Source organism: Patella vulgata, chromosome 7 (assembly GCF_932274485.2).
Source record: "Patella vulgata chromosome 7, xgPatVulg1.2, whole genome shotgun sequence".
Lineage (NCBI taxonomy): Eukaryota > Metazoa > Mollusca > Gastropoda > Patellidae > Patella > Patella vulgata.
The window spans coordinates 45,772,690-45,793,623 of NC_065885.2; the positions used below are offsets into that span (position 1 = coordinate 45,772,690).

The 20,934-nt window shown below is 37.6% G+C and overlaps 1 protein-coding gene across 2 annotated transcripts in view; it reads left to right on the top strand.

The window, feature by feature from the left end:
- Positions 1–13,719: 13,719 nt before the first annotated feature.
- The window catches only part of LOC126828350 (nuclear pore membrane glycoprotein 210), a 398,410-nt gene continuing 391,195 nt past the window's right edge, over positions 13,720–20,934 (top strand). The window contains exon 1 of one of the 2 annotated variants that reach the window (XM_050558068.2): positions 13,720–13,979. In XM_050558068.2, coding sequence (XP_050414025.1) covers positions 13,756–13,979 — 224 coding nt within the window. In that variant the 5' untranslated portion in view covers positions 13,720–13,755. The remainder of the gene's footprint in view (positions 13,980–20,934) is intronic. The other variant, XM_050558065.2, reaches the window with a different exon arrangement.

The window sequence follows — 20,934 nt, forward strand, 5'->3', positions numbered from 1 at the left end:
GTCAAATTTCATTGTCATATAGAAAAATGGGTTTTGTCTGCAATTGCGAATGAACCAGATGCCCCCCCCCCCCCCCATCAATATGGGGCTCACCTATGACATAGTGTACATGTAATCATCGATAAAAGTGACCAACACACTTTCAATGTTCGAATCTTGCTGCTGATTAATAAATATTCTGATTATAACAGATACTGTACATGTAGTCAATCAAATCCAAAACTAATTACCTTTGATTTGAAAAAATATTTTTGATCACCTAAGATGAATAAAATACAATTTAATGGAGGAAATACACTAAGAGTAAGACACTAACTCATTTAGTAGTTAGAATAAGGCTACCGGTATTTGTTTCATGGGACTAAACAAAACAGCAAAAGTGTTATTGGTGCTTTAAATAAAATAATAAAAATGCTGTTTTTATTTCGTACTGGACTAAGTTGTCCCTCTTTTGTGTTGCCCCGCTCGAACATACTTGGATTTTTTCTTGCAAATTATACAGATCTCTGATAAAACTGACTTCATTAACTCTGATGATGTAGTAACAGGTACTGCACCATGATGTGATTCCTTTGGTAAGATTAATGATGGAGTAGGGGTGAATGAGACACACTTTTAGTTTTTAAAGTTGTTGAAGTACTAGGCCTAGTAGTAGGGGGTATGGACATAAAGGCCCTAAACCAAAATGGCTTAAGTATTTGGTTATAACGGTCAAACATTTTGGTCATAACTACATAAAGGCCAAAACATTAGGGTCATAATGGCCAAAATGAACATTTGAATTTTGATATATTATGTATCAAATGATATTTATTTATATAAATATTTCATAATATAAATACCAATATTTCTTAATAGATAATATTTTCATATACATTTATTTAATACATAAATTGAAATACACTGTACAGATATTTATACTCAATACACTGTATAACTATAACATACATAATTTACAAAGACATCTATTTAATATGGAGGGTGGGTGGCGAATGGTTTAACATGTACACATGAAATCATGTAGCCTATATATGATGCACCTTTATTACATTTATTTATTACTTCTACTAGTTGGAATAGAAGTGGCCATATCTTGTTGAAGGTTTGGTGAAACCGTTTTTAAAAATATTATGTCATGAGTGAATTGTTATTTTTGTCGAATGATTAATATACTAACAGTCAGTTGTTAAATAATGTTTGGTAAAATATATTATGACTACTTCACAGTAACACTCTGTATGTGGTGACAGTTTTAGTTTCGGTTGGACTGAATGCAGACTCTACTTCTCACTCTCTTTCTTTCTCGCATCTTTGAACTGTTTTGTTCTTAAAACATCTATAAAACGTTGGGTGAAATCCATAACCACTGCCGACTGTATCTTCAATATAATATCCTTCGTAATAAATCCATTTGTATCGAATTATTCTGCAATATGGATTGGTCTAATTGAAACCAGTCTATAGCTACCTCACAACATTTGTCTCAACTTGTGTTTGTAAAGGGTTCTGCACCTCCCTTATTAATACTGTCTAAGTGAACAATACAAGTTAATTGAGCCTTTGTCGCCATTTCGTGTAGCTTCTACAAGTATAACTGCAATGTGTGCCTCGTGAAGCACGCCATTTTGTGTTTACCAACAACACACGCGAATGTAGACAATAACGTGATTGGTCGATTGTGGAAAAAGCGATCACGTGCCGCGGCGAACAACGCTGAATTCTGTCCAGTGACCTCGCGCACTATGAATTTTACTATCAATAAATAGTCCGGATTTCAAAGAAGAATATCACCGAAGAACTATGAAATTTTTGGGAGAACATTACAACAAACGAATATCTCTATATGAACTATAAGTTGACAAAGTTTCTTCTAAACCGGATTTGTAGGAACGAAAATATTTTTGTAACGACAATTTGTGCCCATGGAATGCGGCCTAATTATGGTAAAGCATACAATACAAAGTACAATACAATAATAAACATCAAACATAGAATAGGGTTTACAGAGGTTTCTAAAAGTATATTAAATTATATTACTAATGCTTTTAAGGTATATTATATTAGGCCTTACATAGCAAATGGTATTTAATGTCTGTTCTTTAAAATTTCATATACGAATGTTGCAACATCTTGTATACATTTATCATCGTTCATTATATGCATAATAGAATCATTCAAACTAGTTTTAATGTGACGACTTAAAAACTTTTTTCGAAGATTATTGTGGGCGGAACAATGGAGAAGAACGTGCGTTTCATCTTCTACTTCTCCGCTAGTACAATTTTTACAGGTCCTCTTATCCCTGTGGACAAAAGTTTTTTTTATGCCTTCCTGTCTCTATTTCAAGCTTATGTGCACTGAGTCTAAACTGGCCCAGTGCCTGGCGTTTTTGTTCATCTGGTAGATCCAGGTATTTCTCAGTATCATAATTTGTCTTACTTTTATAATAAAAATCATTTTTGTGTTAGTTTTAAGGCAATTATTTAAGTACTTAACAGTTTGTCCTTTTTCAATATATTTCCAAGACTGAACATAAATATACCTCAGTCTTTGTTTGAACATCTGTAGAAAAGCGTCTGTATTGAAAGACTGAGAGATAGGTTGTTCATACAATCCATCCAGTCCAGTCTCCTCTAAAACATATCTAATTTGATTACTCCATTTACTGCTGACATTTTTCATTTCGTCCAGAGCAGACTGAAGTAGGGGGTTGGCTTGTTTTGATTTTGATTCGATTTATGTCTTGACCAACCTGTATTTAACATCAAGAAGAATCGGGAACCGACCAACTACAGCTAATACAGCAGAGTTTGAAGTTTTATTATGAACATGCAAAAAGTGTTTACAAAGATTTAACTGCAGCTTTTCAAGCTTGTAACAGTTTGTATGGTTGGATGTAATATGATCGCCCCAGGAATCGCATCCATATAATAGAATGGGTTTGACTAGGATATCAAATAGTTTTAATTTAATGTTCAAAGATACATCAAAATTTGAAAAGGCTTTTAAAATTTTGAAAAATGCTTTCAATGCTTTATCGTTTAAATTGTCAACGCCTCTGGTTAAAGAACCAGAACATCGTATAATTACACCTAAGTATTTGTATTCTTGAACAATATCTAGGCAGTTTCCATTAATATTGAATTTGTCAAAAAGTTTTCTTCCTGATTTATTAAAAATCATTACCTGTGTTTTTTAATGTTAATTTTATTAAATTTTAAGTCTCCATTGCTTGCAATATTTATCAACTATATTTAATGAGGTTTGTAAACCACTACTTGATAAAGAAAACAAAATAATATCATCAGCATATAATAATGCCGGAACAGGGGTATCATTTAATTTCGGGACATCAATAGAATGATTTAAAATATATACTATTCAAAAAAAGTAGGGGATATTTGATTTTGGGGGCATAATACTAAAATATGCAAATGACTACGAAAAAAGTCACTATAGAACCTAACAGAAGAAACATTTCCAGTTACATGTGACGCCCAAACGCACCAATAGCTACCGCATGGAATGCAGGTGATGCTTGGGATCATCATGGGGGTCCAACCCAAGATTTGCACGACTCTGACTTTGAATGTTACAGTCATTGTGGCATTGAATTCCAGGGTGGAAACATCAGTTTAATTGTTTTAGTGACCAGAAAACAAATTTTGATATGCGTCGGCTTACCCAAAATGAAAGGTTACGTGCCCTTGGCATGCTACAGATCGGCACAACACAGGCGGTTGTGGCGCGGACGATGAATGTTTCTCAGTCTGTCATAAGCAGGCTATGGTCCAGATACCGTGATACACAATCTGTACAGGACAGACCACGCTCAGGTCGACCAAGGGCGACAACTCAAGCCCAGGATCGATTTATCCGTACCTTGGCCTTGAGAAATCGTGTCATCACAGCAAATCAGATCAGCGCTCGTCTTCAAACAGACACTGGTGTGAGAGTGAGTGGCCAGACGATTCGGAATCGACTGCATAGGGGTCACCTTCGCGCCCGACGTCCTCGCGTGATCCCTTGTTTGAGAGATCATCACATTCAGGCAAGACGTCGTTGGTGTAGGGATCGTCAACACTGGGATAATCGACGCTGGAGCAATGTGATGTTTTCAGATGAGTCAAGGTTCACTGTTGATTTTTTGGACAGACGTAGGAGGGTGTGGCGTCGTCGAAACGAGCGCTTCCAAGACGTTAACGTCATCAGACATGATCGATTTGGGGGTGGTTCTGTTATGGTGTGGGGAGGCATCACTGTTGCTGGAAGAACGGCTTTACATGTTGTTGCAGGGCGTGTTACAGGCCAGTACTACCGGGACAACATCTTGGCAGTCCATGTTGTGCCGTTCGCACGACGTCATGGCCGCCGTTTCATCTTCCAGGATGACAACGCAAGATGTCACAGGGCCAGGATCGTTACAGGTTACCTCCAACAACAGAACATCACCACATTACCTTGGCCAGCACTGAGTCCCGACCTCTCCCCCATCGAGCATGTCTGGGACATGCTTGGACAGAGGTTACGTCAACGTCAACAACGTCCTGCCAATGTCCAAGAACTTGCTGCTGCGTTGCAACAGGAATGGGACATTCTGGACCAAAATGACCTTAGACGTCTCATTAGGAGTATGCCACGTCGGATCAATGCTTGTTTGGCAAACAGAGGAGGATTTACCCGTTACTGACTTTGTTGTGATGCTGTGGTAACTTTGCTGTTTGACCCCGGGTATCATTTTACCCTTATAATGGTCAGTCTGTGCCTTACTTAGTCTAACGATCATTTGGAATAAATCGATGAATGTGAACTTCATTTCATTTTGTCATTTGTTTCTTCGTCAGTTTCATTAGGTGACTTTAATAACACTTAAAAATCAAATATCCCCTACTTTTTTTGAATAGTATATATGGGAGCTTGTCAATAAAGATGTTGAATAATAAGGGACTAAGGTTATTTCCTTGCATGACGCCTACTTCATTCATAAACGTTTCACTTAGTGTATTTCCAACTTTGACTTGTAGTTGGCTATTATGAAACATATTTTTAAAAAATTTATAAACATTACCATTTACACCTAAATCTAATAATTTGTAGAAAAGACCTTCTCTCCAAACTCTATCAAAGGCTTTTATTAAAATCTATGAAACAAACATAAAGGCATCTATTCTTCTTGAAACACTTATCAATTAAAGCTCTTAAAATTAAGATATTGTCAGAGGTTTTATAATGTTTTCTAAAGCCACACTGGAAGTTAGAGGGAACATTAACACTATTTAAAAACTGGGTTAACCTCTCAGTTAATATACTAATAAATAACTTTCCAATACAGCTTGTTATTGTAAGACCTCTAAAATCATTCGCACTCTGCGGAGATTTGACCTTAGGGATCGGTACAATATAACCTTCTACCCATCTATGTGGGAAAAAAACCATGCCTTACGCAACTATTAAATATTTCCACTAACTTTGGTGAGATATGGGTTTTAAGCGCCTTAATAATTTCATTGCTTATTCCGTCTAATCCTTCACTCTTCCCACTCTTTAATTTTGTAATGTGAATGTGAACCTCCTTGAGACTAATAGGCTCATTTAACGTATTAGAATAAGCTCCTGTTTGTTCCAGATCTTTCAGTTTTTGTTTGATATCAATCATGAAGTTATTATCGAAAGAATCAGTAGAATTTGCATCTATTTTACCCAAGTCCTGGAAGTGAGATTTCATGGTTTCGGAATCAAGAAGAGTTGATTGATCTTGTTTGTTTTTAGCCAAATCATCAAGTTTACTGATAACGTCTCAGAAGACTTTTGGATTAGACTTATCTAAATGCTCAAGTTTAGTAAGTAATTCATCTTTGAATTCACGCTTTTTAGATTTAATCAGTTTCGTGTACTCACGTTTTAACTTATAATATGTTTGACGTACCGCTGGGTCATTATGAAATTTTTCAAAAGTTTTAGCATATTGCGACAGACGTCTTCTCATTTGTACACATGATGTTTCAAACCATGGTTTAGCATTTTTATTCCTTTTCTTGAGTATTCTAGGTTTTAAACATTTTAAGCAACCAGTTTTCAGAACTGTTTCAAGTTGTAATACAAAGTTGTTAATGTCATTAATGTCATTGGTAGTTTGAAAATTTAAGGATTTAATTAGCTCATTTGAATTAAAATATTCTTGCAATGATGTTCTTGATTCAGCTTCCCACTTGAAACATAAAGGACTGAAAGGTATATTTGAACTCCTTACATTGGAAGCACTAATACAATATTTCACATCAAATATAAACCAGATCTGACAATGATCTGAATAGTACATGTTTGATTAAAGAATTCATGACGATTGATATGCACTATTGTTCTAACTGATATCTATTAATAGAACAAAGTTATTTATAGATTGTTTAATAGAACATCATTACAAAATACTCTGGCTCCTTTTGCTTATAAAACAAGTCTGATGTAAGTGGGTTAGATCACTGTTATTTCTGAAAATGCATTTTGCATAACAAAGCTATGTGTGGGTTAGATCAGTCTTCTGGTAATTATGTTGATGGTTAGATCTTTCTCTTCACACTGTCCATTTTCGGATTAGGGTATTGAAACACAATTTTCTTCCCAATGATTCCGACTTTGGTGATTTAAAATGCGCATTGAAGCGCCAGCAGTGCCTTTTTACTTCTGGTGACTACATGCTGGTAATAGAGAGGTGTACCCCCTTCACACATACACCACAACCTTGCTTTGACTTAAAAAATCAGGCAGATCCCCGATGGAAAAGAATGAATGAATGAAATGTGGTTTTATGGCAAGTCAGCTCCAACCGGGCTATATTGCGCCAAACATATGGTGAAAAATTCAAGACAAAATAAAAGAAATTACAGAAATATATTTATATCCATAAATAAAAACAAATATAGATAATATATAAAATTAAAAATAAATATCAAATACTTTATGAATATAAACAATTAAAAAGAAAGAAGATAGGATACATATATATATATATATACAGTTAAAACTTATAATAAAATTTTGTCTCTTTTAAAAAGTTTAGTATCTCACAATATAGCTCCGGTTGAGCAAATAAATGATGTAATGTCTGGCAACGGTAATATTTAGATCTAATATTTCCAAGATACTTGCACTCGATCAAAATGTGCTTCACCGTCAAAGGAACATGACAGTGTTCACATTCTGGTTGAGGCTCTCGTTTCAAGATGAAAAAGTGAGTTAAAAAAGTATGACCAATGCGAGAGCGACACAAAACAACTTCATCCCTCCTGTTGGTTCTATAGGAGCTTGGCCAATCTCCTAAGAGAGGCTTGATATGATGAAGTTTATTTGTGCCTGCAAGATCCCAAGACCGTTGCCAGCGGTCATAAATAAAATGATTTATACATGATTTAAAATCTTTATATGGTATTAAAAAGGGTGATTGGGGAAGATCTAAAGCAGCTTTGGCAGCAAAATCTGTTTGATCATTCCCCCTTATATCAACGTGACTGGGGAGCCAGCAAAAGACAATGCCCTTGCTGCTCAACTCGTAAGATAGTAGCAGACGATAAACATCTGCTACTAATGGGTGTTCAAGCTGTTTATTGTTAATTGCTTGAAGCGAGGACAGAGAATCAGTAAAGGTGATGTGCTGTAGTAAATGTGATGATTGAATGAACTCCAAAGTCTGAAGAATGGCCTGGAGCTCAGCTGTAAATATTGAAGCAGCAGGTGGAAGACACACAGAAATGGTCTCAGTTGGCGTCACTGTAGCCGAAGCCACCCGATCACCATCTTTAGAACCATCTGTGTAAATAGGAGCATAATCACCATATTTAGACCTTAGCTCTCTAAAAAGAGATTGGAACACCGTCGAGCTAGTATCTTTCTTCTTATGTTGAGTCAGATCGAAATCGATCTTTGGGAGAGATATAGCCCACGGCGGAGACCTAAAGAAAGGGGTTTTCGCAATACTGTCAAGGCTGATACCAGCCTCCGACATGAGGGGTTGTATGCGAATACCAAATGATGAAATGCTCATGATAAGGTCTAAATATGGTATTATATGAAATATGATTTGGAAGTGATGCAATTTTCGTAGCATACTGCAGGCCAAGTTTATCACGTCTGTTGTGCAATGAGAGCTCGTGCGCCTCGACGTATAAACTTTCCACTGGAGATGTACGAAATGCTCCTAAACTGATTCTAAGTCCCTGGTTGTGTATGGTGTCGAGCTCTTTGAGATAAGACTCGCGGGCAGACCCATACACAATACACCCATAATCGAGTTTTGATCTTATTAATGCTCGATATAATCTGAGCAAGACCTTACGGTCTGCTCCCCAGTCAGTATTTGATAAGACTCTCAATAGGTTGAGGGCTTTCAGACATATCTTTTTTAGGTTTTTAATGTGGGGGATAAATGACAATTTATCAAATATCAGCCCCAGAAATTTGGTTCCATCCACAACTGGAAGGCGGTTGCCATCCAAGAAAAGTTCTGGATCAGGATGCAAACCTCGTTTCTGACAGAAATGCATGCAGACAGTCTTGGATTTCGAAAAACGAAATCCATTTTCGGTTGCCCATTGTTGAAGTGAATTCAAACAAAGCTGCAACTTACGTTCGACTATCCGCATGTCTGTAGAACCAGAGCACATCTGAAAGTCATCAACATAAAGAGCGCCGTTTGTACCTGGTTTAAGGCACGCTGGGATAGGTAAGCGACCTCGTTGGCCGAGGTTATGGAGGTCGCGCATGATACCGTGTTTCCACGTTGTATCATATGCTTTCTCCAGATCAAAAAATATTGCAACTAAATGTTGCTTCTGGATGTAAGCGTCCCTGACAAACGTTTCAAGTCTAACGAGATGATCAAGAGTGCTCCTTTGGGACCGAAATCCACATTGGAGGTCTGTAATGAGGTTGTTGGACTCAAGGTACCAAACAAGCCTTCGATTGATCAATCTCTCCATGGTTTTGCAAATACAGCTAGTTAAAGCGATCGGACGATAATTGGTAGGATTCGTATGATCTTTACCGGGTTTAGGGATGGGAATTATTGTGGCTTCATGCCACGAAGGGGGGAATTTCCCATCAACCCAAATCCGGTTAAAAAGATCCAGTAAAATTAAGAGAGTGGAAAAAGGTAAATGTTTAAGAATTTGGTAGTGTATTTCATCTGACCCAGTTGCAGTATCTCGAGCTCGCTTTAGCGAATCCCGAAGCTCTGCAATGGAAAAGGTATCATTATAGCATTCATCATTGCGGGACTTGAAATTAAGTCGCCTTTTCTCCTGTTGTTGTCTAATGCCTCGAAAGGCATCGGGGGAGAAATTGGATGATGAATTAGATGAAAAAGTACTGGCCAGAGAATTAGCAATATCAGGAAATGTTGTTAAGGTGGTATTATCAACATTTAAATGATTAACTGATAATGCACTACTTTTACCTTTAATCCTACGAATCCTATCCCATACCGACTTAGATGTGGTACGGGAATTAATCCTTGAGACGTAACCTTGCCATGAAGATTTCTTTGCTTGACGTATGGTTCTACGAGCCTTCGCCCGGACCATCTGGTATGCCGCAATATTCTCCATGGAAGGATGGTTCTTTAATCGCCTCAGGATGCGATCACGCTCTTTAAGAGCGGATTTGCAGTCATCGTTGTACCATGGTTTATTGAAACGTTTTGGTGTAGTCGTGGTTTTTGGAATCGCCTGCTCAGCCACATCTTGAAGAATTGAAGTGAATAAGGCCATGGGCTCATCTGCATCTTCTAACTCCTTTGTATCAAAAGAGAAGAGACACAAAGATTCGAAAAGAGCCCAATCGGCCTTATGCAACTTCCACCTCTGAGGTGACCACAACGAGCGCAGGTGTCTTTGCCCCTGCAGACGGTCTTGCTGTGTCCAAATTTCTGACATTTATAGCAGCGAAGAGGGTTGGAAATATAAGAATCAACAGGTATATTTAAATAACCTGCCTTGATTGACTTCGGTATGTCGGGACGATTAAAAGTGAGGATATAGGTGCTTGTAGGAATCACCTTATCTCCTCGGCGTACACTAATTCTTTTAACTTGTTGGACGCCTTGAGAAGAAAGGTATTCTACCAGTTCATCCTCACTGCTGCCTTCAAGATCCCGACAGCGAATAACGCCTCTACTAAAATTTAATGATCTATGTGGAGACACCTTGATAGGAATGTCTGCCAATGTTGTTGACTTAAGAAGCATGGTAGCATGCTGCTCCTTAGCACATTTTATCAAGAGTGTTCCATTTTTTAATAGCCTTGGGCTCACCGGCCAAGCCGGCAATGCCCTTAGCTATCAAAAATGGTGAGACTTTGGATAAGTCAGTAGAGGGGCTCTCAATCAAGAGAAACCTCGGCCACGACTTTGCCATTTTTGTTTTAAATATGTTAGAAACGTCCTCTGAACAAGAACACTGAGGCCGACAAACTCAACACCTCAGGAATTTGCTCTAACTCTTCCCTATCGATATTTCCTATAGTAGGGTGACCCGTGCACTCTACAGAAAGTTGGTCTCGACACGGCTAAATGTGCACGCTTCAGTTGCGTGTCTCGAACTGATTTCTGACTACCCCGCACTCTCTTTGAGTCAAAAAATAGCCATGGCACGTGCAATTCTCTACAAATATATCAACTATTACAGCCGTAAAAAATCTATTGTTGACGATTTTAAATAGCAGTAAAATTTAGCTTTTTGGTTATTACAGCTTTAGAAATTACGTTTGTTTTGTTTTTTAAATTGCTTTATGATTAACTGTACCGTTAAGAGCGGCATCTTTTGGTTTAGTACAAATAATATCTCTGAATCACTTTCGTTAGCAGGAACATGATACTATCAGTAGTTTCATTTTACTTTTACAGGTTTCTTAAAACAATTGTTGAATTGCCTAAAGTGCTTATTTCTAAATTCAATTTCTTGTTCTAGCTTTCTGTTATGTTTCGTAAAAAAGTAGTCTTGATTATCCCGACCTGTCAATCAGACGTAGAATGGTCGATAGACTGGTTAAGCGAGACTAATTTCAAAACAAGGGCACGTAACCTATCTTTTACTCAAAAGTGTCTGGATGTTATGGACGACACTTTGAACCAGTTTTCAGTCTATTATTTATAGATGATTAATGGTCATAGCTTATTAAGTACAACATGGTCGTTTATTTAGTGACTATAATTGTGTGAAACTGATTTGAGGCTTGGCATATATATAAATATTGTGGCGTAATTGTCGAGATATTTGGAGATATTTATTTATGGTGGGTCACCCTACCTATAGCCTGTCGAGCGTCACATATTTTCTCGGCAGCTGCTGGACTGACTTCAGCGTCACACAATTGTTCATATGAACAATTATTTACATTTAATTTACAAGACATAATGTCCCTTTAAATAACTCCCTAATCATTTAAATAGAACCTATTAAATAAAGCTAATAATTACTATAGAATAACTTACTTATTGTCTAGTTATCAACTGTTGACAAAATTATACCACGTGTACTATGTCGGGTATAGACCGGCTATAATATAGTTGCACGTGCAGTCACTGCACACGTGCGTTATGTAAACAAATTTACGAGAAGGTGTTAATGAGTTGTGTTTGGACCTGCGAAACACGCTCACAAACACAACCCTTCACACTTAGATTCACAAAACAATAATAAAATAAACAATCTTTATTTTAACCTAAAACTATAAATAATTTTATTATATTTTCCTCTCCCGTTCATTAACGAAAAAGATTTAGTAATTAATTTTTATCCGGTACTACCATTTGTAGTGTCCGAGGGAATATATATATAAATAATATATACCAAGCTCCCAGCTTGGCGTCTAAGGCGTCCGCATAAACTATAAATCCAAGTCACCTTGTTAGCATCCAAAAGTCAAAGTGTCCACTCGCCGGCGGACCCGTGCTTCTATGGACTAAGACTAGTAATTATTTCCCCTTATTTCATGATGGACCTTTATTTTTTTCTCCCCTCTTCCTGCATTTTTGGGTTGACTTTTTGGTCTAGAATTGGAGAAAAGGGATCAAATTTGCAATTTCATAGCAGTTTTGGGTAATACTGATGATATTACAGCGGAGGGATAGGGGGTGTAATTGTGTCGGAAGTGAGATTTTCACCCCTGTCAACTTCAAATCCGTGTAGCAAAAAATCTAAATGGTCAACCCCCTACAAAATTATGATGAGGAGATTGCCAAATGTTGTCCCCATTGTGCCTATAAAGATTGGAACCAACGGAATGTTGAGCAAAAAGCTACAGCCTGTGATGTTACAGTCATTTAACATTGAAGTCAATGGGCAAATAATTGCTAGTCTGAGACCATATCAGCGGGTAGTCTCCATCAACCAGATGGCTTACCGGAACAGCGGGTAGTCTCCGCCATCCAGGCGGTTTACCGAAACCGGCCAAAATCACTACACACATAATGTTTATAAATGGTTTTTTTTACCGATTCGAATCGTTTTCTGCCATTTTTAAGCGGTGTAGATGATAAATTTCACTTTAATTTTCTTAGCTGTTGAAAAATGCCGCCATGATTTTGAAGCGGAAGGATACCAGAGAATGGTGCTGTTGGAACCAATCTACATGTATAGAAAATCCTACTGTGTGAACCAAGCTGAAAAGCCATTCTGTTGTAATTGCTATTGTGACGAAAAATTCTGATGCGCCGAACATTCATAGCCTAATATAGGGCCTAAGATAAACTACTTTTCAAGGCCAACCCTGTTTTATTTGTCTCTTATCGCCGGGACTCTTTTAGTTTTTAATTGCCTGTTTTATGAAATAATCTTCCATTTAGTATAAAATAGTGTACATCTTTATATTCTTTTAAAAAACAACTTAACACGTTTATTTAAACAGGATTTAACTGACACAGTATGCGACTGATAATATGTCCATAATTTTGCTTGTTGGTTTGTTTTGTTTTGGTTTTTATATATGGTTACATTGCCAGTTTGTAAAGTGCACCTGAACACGGTATATGAAAGGGTGCACTATAAATATGCTGTAATAGTAATAAATATGCTGTAAAAGTAATAAATAATAGTAATAAATATGCTGTTATATTAATAAATATGCTGTAATAGTAATAAATATGCTGTGATAGTAATCTATAGAAAATATTACTGTTGGGACCAACCTATAGAACATCCTGCTGTGAGGGCCAATCTGAACTAATATAAATCAGTACAGAAAAATCCCGCTGGAGATTAATCTGAGCAAAATCCCTGCCGTGAGGGATAACCTAAAAAAATCCTGTGGTTGGGACCAATGAAGAAATTCCTGCTGTGACACGAATCTAAATACAAAATCGTGTCTTGGGGCCAATCGAAATGTTAAAAAAATCCTGCTGCTGTGAGAGCCAATCTACGATATAAATACGGTGTTGGGGGGTGTATAGAATATTTATTTTTTTCGTCACTTTTTTGTGTATATTGGGGGCGGGATTAATGGCGTTATGGGTGACAGATTGTCAAAGTTAGCGATATAAATAAGGCTATATTAGTTTATTTTTCTACTTTAAACCCCTGGCCTGGAATAGCCGGTAAACGGTTTTTAACATTTAAGTAGTAGTCAATGTGGTCTGCCCCCCGGTTGTTCAAATTATTTCCCTTGATATTTCGAAGGTGAAAGCTGACAGCTGTCAATCATTCTGGTCTAGTGGCTATGATGCCTGTCACTTTGTATTGGCTACGAAAGAGTGTTAACCAACAATGAATGGTCTATCTGTTCTTCAAACAAGAAAGAACAAAAATGGCGGCAACTGTGATTTGGTTAACTTGTTTTTTTTTATTTGTTTTCTTGTTGCCAAGATTTGTAAAAAGTGCGAAATTGAATACACCTAAGGTGCTCTTGCCTTATTACAGTACAGTTATATCTAACTTTACTCTAGAAGTTGAATTTTCACCTGAAGAATTGGAGATTCCAAATTGTTACAAATGGTAGGTGACCGGTCATGATTGGTAGACAAGCTAGCTACGTGTAATAATACTATTTACCACATCTCTCAATTTTTTTTCTCGAGATGAAGGAGGGTAGCTCTATAGGCTACTGGTATAATATGTAACAGGCATTGCCTGAGTAGAGCGAAGCTGATTATTGTCAAATATAAAACCTTCATAATTAATTTTCTCAAGTGATACAAAAAATGTTAAATAATTTAGTTTTTCCAAATTGATTTTCATTTAGATCTAAATTGTATACATTAATTTTGTTTTTTAAAAAAGAACAAAAAAGTGTGAGAATTATTTTCATTGACGTCAAAAATATGTGACGTCATTGATTAGACGCGTCATAGAAATAGTTCTATGAGGCGCGTAAGTTGACATGCGCATTGCCAGTTTTGCCCAGTGTATCCGGTTCCGGTCTGAATTTTTTTTTAATCAACAGTCTGTGGGTGACAATTTCAGTTACGCTCCAGTGTTACCGGAAAAGAGCTTTGCTCAAGCACCGCGCTTTGCGCGATGCTGTAGAGCTTCGCTCTATATTAGTTACTTTATTTAGTAACCGATACAATACCTTACTCTGGTATATAGTTCTATATCAGGACTTGGACAAGTAATTAATATTATAATTCGATACAATATACATGAGGCTACTGATCACTAGGGACCGGGTATCGTCCGGGTTTTACGAAAAAAGGAACGAAACTACGCTTATTAAATAAAGTCTTTACTTTCCTCTTATTGATTTATTGATCATCTTAAAGGATGGAATACTTTTCCATAATGACAACATTACAAAATACGTTCAATTACATAAATCACACAAATTTTAAAGTTATTCAAGAATCAGTCAATGTATCAAATTACAAGAATTCTCTCCTCCCCTCCAAGCTTTAAGGTTTGTGAGTCCTGTTGTAAAATAAGTTAACTAAATTTATATGTGGAAAATGGAAAAGGATGTCCACTAAGATCTGAAAGTAGACATGACAGTTATCTCCCTTCCTAAGGGCAAGTTTTTGAGGTTACGTGAAAAACTGATTACTAAAAATTATTTCCAATTACAAGAAATAACACAATGTCACTAAAATGTCTTCCAAATAGTTCTGATTAGATTTTAGAACACGTAATGTCTCTAAATGTTTCTTATCAGTATATTAATAATCAACGCAGCGATTTTAACCATCGGTAAAATTAATTAGACTTGCGACCAGCATGCCTAGGTGGTAACAGTTCTTTTTCTCCTGCGGTGTTGTGTGGTTGCAACCTAGCTAATGCTCGTGGGATCTTTGGCCCTCCAGTGTCCTAGTTCATTAGAGTAGACAGTCGGGGTTGTACCACCTGGACTGGTGGGGTTGTATCGGTCTTGACGGCTGGATCCAGGGTTTGTTGTGGTGGAAGCAAATCAGGTTCCATTGTTGCATCAGGGATGGTAAACTCCATAGGATTAGGTGCTGGTAACAACTTTGGATGTTGTATATGTTCATGGGTTAGAGATGTTGATTTGGGACACTTTAACTCAACTGCTTTCACAGGAAGATCAGCTGGCTTACTGAGAAATGGAGTGAACTTTCTCAAGTACTGTCTGTTACGTAGGGTAACCCTACCCGTTCCATCAACTCTCACCACATATTGGTGAAATTGCCGCACCTCAATCATGACACCTGTGCGCTCCCATCACCTGGGCTGGTTTCCAACAAGATTTTGAATAAATACGTGGTCTCCAATCTGCAGTGGGGGTAATTTATGAGTATGTTCTGTCCACTTTTCATGTTCCCTAGAGTGGCGCTTCGCCAATGCCCTCTCACGATGAAACAGTAACTCCTTCCAAGTCTCATGTGGTTGATAACGGCCCATCAATATCGGAATTGGATCACGATTAGGTCGGCCAAACAGGATCAGTGCTGGTGAAGCCTTCGTTTCTGGATCAATAGTAGTGTTGAAACTACTATTCGGATATCTGTTAACGGATACAAAATAAGGGTTATCCGAATCATTTTACTATCCGTTACAGTCTTCTGACATTCCATGCTATTATTTAGCCATTTTTACATCTGATTACTTTGAAATTTTCCCCAATGCTATTGATCACGTACGCAGCTTTGAGCATAAATGTTAATATCACGCGTATTATTTAGTGATAGTAACTAATAAAAATAATAATGCAGTGCAACGAAAACAGAAGTCTAAATAAAAAAATATTCATTCATTCCTCACGCTGGTTTAAGCTAGATAGAAGCTACTTCTTGGGTTTACGGGATACAAGTTAACACTGTGTTTAGACTTCCCGCAGTGAAATTTATTCATAACGACCTAGGTCACGTATAGGCCTATTCTCACTTGATGATTAGTTCAATAGCAGTAGATTATCAGAATGAGGCAAACGACCTTGGCGGAATAAATGTTAGATGTTTTTATTTTACTTTTTTCATTCGTGTTGATTGAGCAAAAATGATAAGTGGGAGAGCCGCGGATTACGGGAGTAGTTATACACAAATTTATCCACCTCGTTGATTTTTTTGGATATCATGTATAGTCTTAAACATGCATTATGCAAGAGCAAAATCTGCTTATTACAAGTCTTTCTTTAGGCCGGAAATGTTATCTAAATTATCAATTAGACATTAATTAACTTATCCAGACCATAATAAACTCTGGATGTCAAGGCTAGCCTTCGATGTTGGCTGGATTAGATTCCTATATGCCGCTAACGGCTATTGATAATCAAATCAAAAAAAGTGGATAATCGAGACTATGCTGTTTATATTAATGATTTTAGTAATGATGACCGAGACTATGCAAAAATTTCACACGCTTCTTTCTCGGCTCATAGTGGATCAATTTGACTGAAATTTTCAGCAAATTACCTTTACACTATCTAGTTTTTAACTATTATAGCGGGAACTGCCATCTCTCTACCTTATCTACCATAATGTATCTTTAATAATTGCGGCTAAAGGTAGGCACATTTTTATACGCCCACATTTTCATGTGGACGTGTTATGCCGTCGCCCCTGTCCGTCCGTCCACAATTGTTTGTGGACTCTCTACAGGTCACAATTCTTACCCGATTTTGACGAAACTTGAAATATAGGTTTATTCCTAAAAGATCTCGGCTGCTTTCGATATTAGCATGTATCGGATCGAAACTTCATGGATTATGGCCCCTGATTGTACGAAAAATCACGTTTTTAGCTTGTGGACCCTATAGAGGTCACAATTTTTATCCAATTTTGTTGAAACTTGAAATGTAAGTTTATAACCCAAAGATCTCGGTTCCTTTCGATATTTGCGCATATCGGACCGTAACTTCCTGAATTATGGCCCTTGATTGTAGGAAAAATCACTTCTTTTTTTTTTTAGCTTGTTCTCTATCCATCTCTCGAAAATGTGGGTGTATTCTGCCTGGCAGCCGCTTGTTTTCTTCGCGGCTCAAACAATTTGCAAATCGAAAGTAAGATTTCATACTCGGCATACCCAGACACTCATAAACATTGAAGTAAGAAATTATGAGTATATGAACTTTTGATGTGATTTTGTTCAAGAATTTCACGTTTCCGAATTATCCGAATAGTATTTGGATAGCAAACAAAAGTATTCGGATCACAAATCTCGATCCGATTTTCAACACTAATCAATAGAGTTTCTGTAGACAAGTAACGCTCGCTGAAATTTGTCACTTTCTAAAGAGCCTGTCACAGATGTGTTATCTACGAGCATACGTTTAACAGTTTTCACAGCGAGTTCAGCCCTAGAGTTGGCATGTGGGTTCGCGACTGAGCAAAGCCTGTGTCTGACGCCCAAGTTCCTTAGAAACTCTTGTGTCTTACCAGCCGTGAACTGTGGACCACCATCTGTTGTCAACTCCTCGGGAATGCCGAAGGTAACAAATGTCTCTCGAAGATGTTAACTAGTGCCGCTGCACCAGACTCAGATTTGTAAACCATTGGCCAGTTAGAGTATCTGTCCACGATCACAACATAGTCTGTGTTGTTGTAAGTGAAATAGTCAGCACAGATTTGTTGAAACGGGAACTCAGCTGGCTCAATGTCCGATGGGGGCTGCATGGGGTTTGATTTGGCTATTTTGTGGCAGTGTAAACATTGGTCTCTTACTCTGGCAATGTCAACAGTGATATCTGGCCAATATACCGAGTCCAAAGCCCTTGCCTGCATTGCACTGACACCTTGGTGTGCCGCAATTAAGTAAAGATTCCCGAAGTACAGCAGGAATTACGACACGATGACCCACAAGTACCACATCATCCACTACACACATACTGGGCGATAAATGATGGTAGGCTCTCAATTCAGGCGGCAAATCTCTGATATCCTCTGGAAATCTGTGTTCTATGAAATGAACAAGGTTACGAAGAGTCAGGTCAGACACTGTAGCTTCACGAAGCATGTCCCATGTAACCACTGCACATACAGACCAGGGCTGCCGACAACCAGTATCGCAGCGCAATTTGTGATACATATTTTAAATTAAAATCATTAATATGCCTGTCATTTTGGATATTGACACAAAGATTTATCCACATTTCTCAACACTTTCAACGTGTATAAAATATCAAATAAATTTTATAAACAAAACCGAATTCTCCGTGTGACATTTTCTTCTCGAACTACCCAGACTCAATTCATGATACTATATAATACAGGGACATAACTCTATGAATCGGGACTATTAAACCGGAAATAGGGAATCAAGTAGTGCCACTCACGTTGCGAAACATGTCAATTTCGAGTAATTATATCAGTATTCAATTTGAAAAAAAATAAATTCAGTGTATCCGGTAAACTATTATTGTTTATATCCCGTGCGTCTAGTTAATCGAGATTATTCGTAAAATACTGCGTGCTTCCGATTGAACAAAAATAATAACTCACGATAAAAAGCAGACGAAATTGTTTTCTAACGAAGAAATAAGAAGCCACTGCCAAGAATTGGCTTCAGACATAAGGCCTAACAAAAGTCTACATTCATTCAGAAATGTTCACAGCTAGCTGTAGAAGTGCTAAAATTCTAAAAAAATCTTAAGAATGAAATCTAATCATTTGCTATCAATTAAAATTAAAATAATCTTGTTATTTAGGTGTTTTATGTTGATTTGAAACTGAAAAACTGCTAATCAATTTTTAAATTTGCTAATCAACTTTGGCAAAATTGGACTTTTTGATTAGCAGTGCTGCTAATCATCTGTGAAAAATTACCGACAGCCCTGATACAGACTGTAGATTACTAGATGCTGCTGCCAATATGGATCCATCGCCAGCATCATCATTATCATCCATCTGCTGATACAACCTAGTGAGCACATCATGGAGAGAAATGGGCTCGTCAGCAAGGGAGTGAAGTTCTGCTGGGTCTCCTGGGAGTTCGAGACGTTCTGGGTTACCTGCTGGATAGCGCGATGCAGCATCAGGACCAAGGTTTTTCTTGCCTGGCACATGGACAATAGTGAATCGATATCCAAGCGTCTTCTCCTTGAGTTTAAGAAAGCTTCTATTAGCAATCTCAGTGAGTGAGCAATCATTTAGGATCTGCTGGAGTGGCTTATGATCTGTGGCAATGATGAGGTCTTTGCATCCCAGTACATAGTAACGTGTTTGATGTAGAGCATACACGACAGCCAAAGCCTCGCCTTCAATGGCAGCATACCTACTCTCAGCAGGATGAGTAAATCTGCTCCCAACAAGACAAAGTTTCCAACCATCAGAACAACATGCAGGGGTTCTGGAAGCACATGTACAGTATTTCTGCATCATGAAGAATCCAATTCCATCAACTGACCATGTCAATCGAGTAGGATCAAACAAGCGGACACCACCCCTCATTTCTTGTATAATAGCCTCTTTAGACTGATGGAATGCACTGGTGAGATCGTCTGTCCACTCAAATTTCATAGAGGGTTTTAGCAAGGTGCGGAATGGTTTCATTTGTTTTGTTCTGGCGAAAGCATAGGCACCCTGGTTGATGAGTCCAAACCATGCCCTCGCCCCGGTGATATCCATAGGGATCGGGAAATTACGAACAGCATCAATAAACTTGGCACTCGGTCGGATATTGGTGGGTGTAATTGTCAAGCCTGTAAAATCCACGTCTTGTGCAAATTGGAACTTGCCAGGATTAAGTGTGATTCCATTTCTTGCACACATGTCAAGCCACTCACATGTCTGGAAAAAAGCAGCCTTAACAGAGTCTGCCCACATACAGGTATCATCAACACATTTAACCTGTCAAACTAAGATTAGGGGCGATATTCAGGCTGCCACGTTTTCTATCTAACTTGAGGACAATCAAACGAAAGGACTAATGGGCAATGAATTATGGAAATGTAGCTGTGAAATAAGGAGTTATTGATCAAATCGGCTGAAATTTGGTGTGCGGTCATCCTTATATAATAGTACACATCTTTAAAATTTCTACAGGTGTGAAATACATGACGTAGCACCAAACTTTCTTTACTACATCTACATGTATGATGATGTCCATGTAAATTAAATGGATCATGATGTAAAATTGTTTGTAACATAGCTTCATACAAAGCTTTAACCGGATTGTTTAAAACATGCTCTTGCTCCCACTGCTAAAGAACTCTGCACAAGTATAAGTAGAACTGGGTGATATTGCCGCAAAAATATTGCAATGTTTTCTGAAAATATCATATTATCATTATACTGTATAGAGTTATTGTATAAAATGACAACAACTGTACAAAAAAACTGTAAAGAAACATGCATTAAAAGTTGGACGTGCCCTCTGAGTATTGATTAATTATAAATACAGTATTTACAAACATCTAGCCACAAAGATGTTCTTGAACCTTGTGAACGCTCTAACAAGAGTATCCTCTGATCTGTATTAAATTTACATACACATTATTGTCCCCTGCCTTTTGAAGAAATCGGGGGACTATTAAAATGGGTTTGTCAGTCTGTCTGTCTGTCCA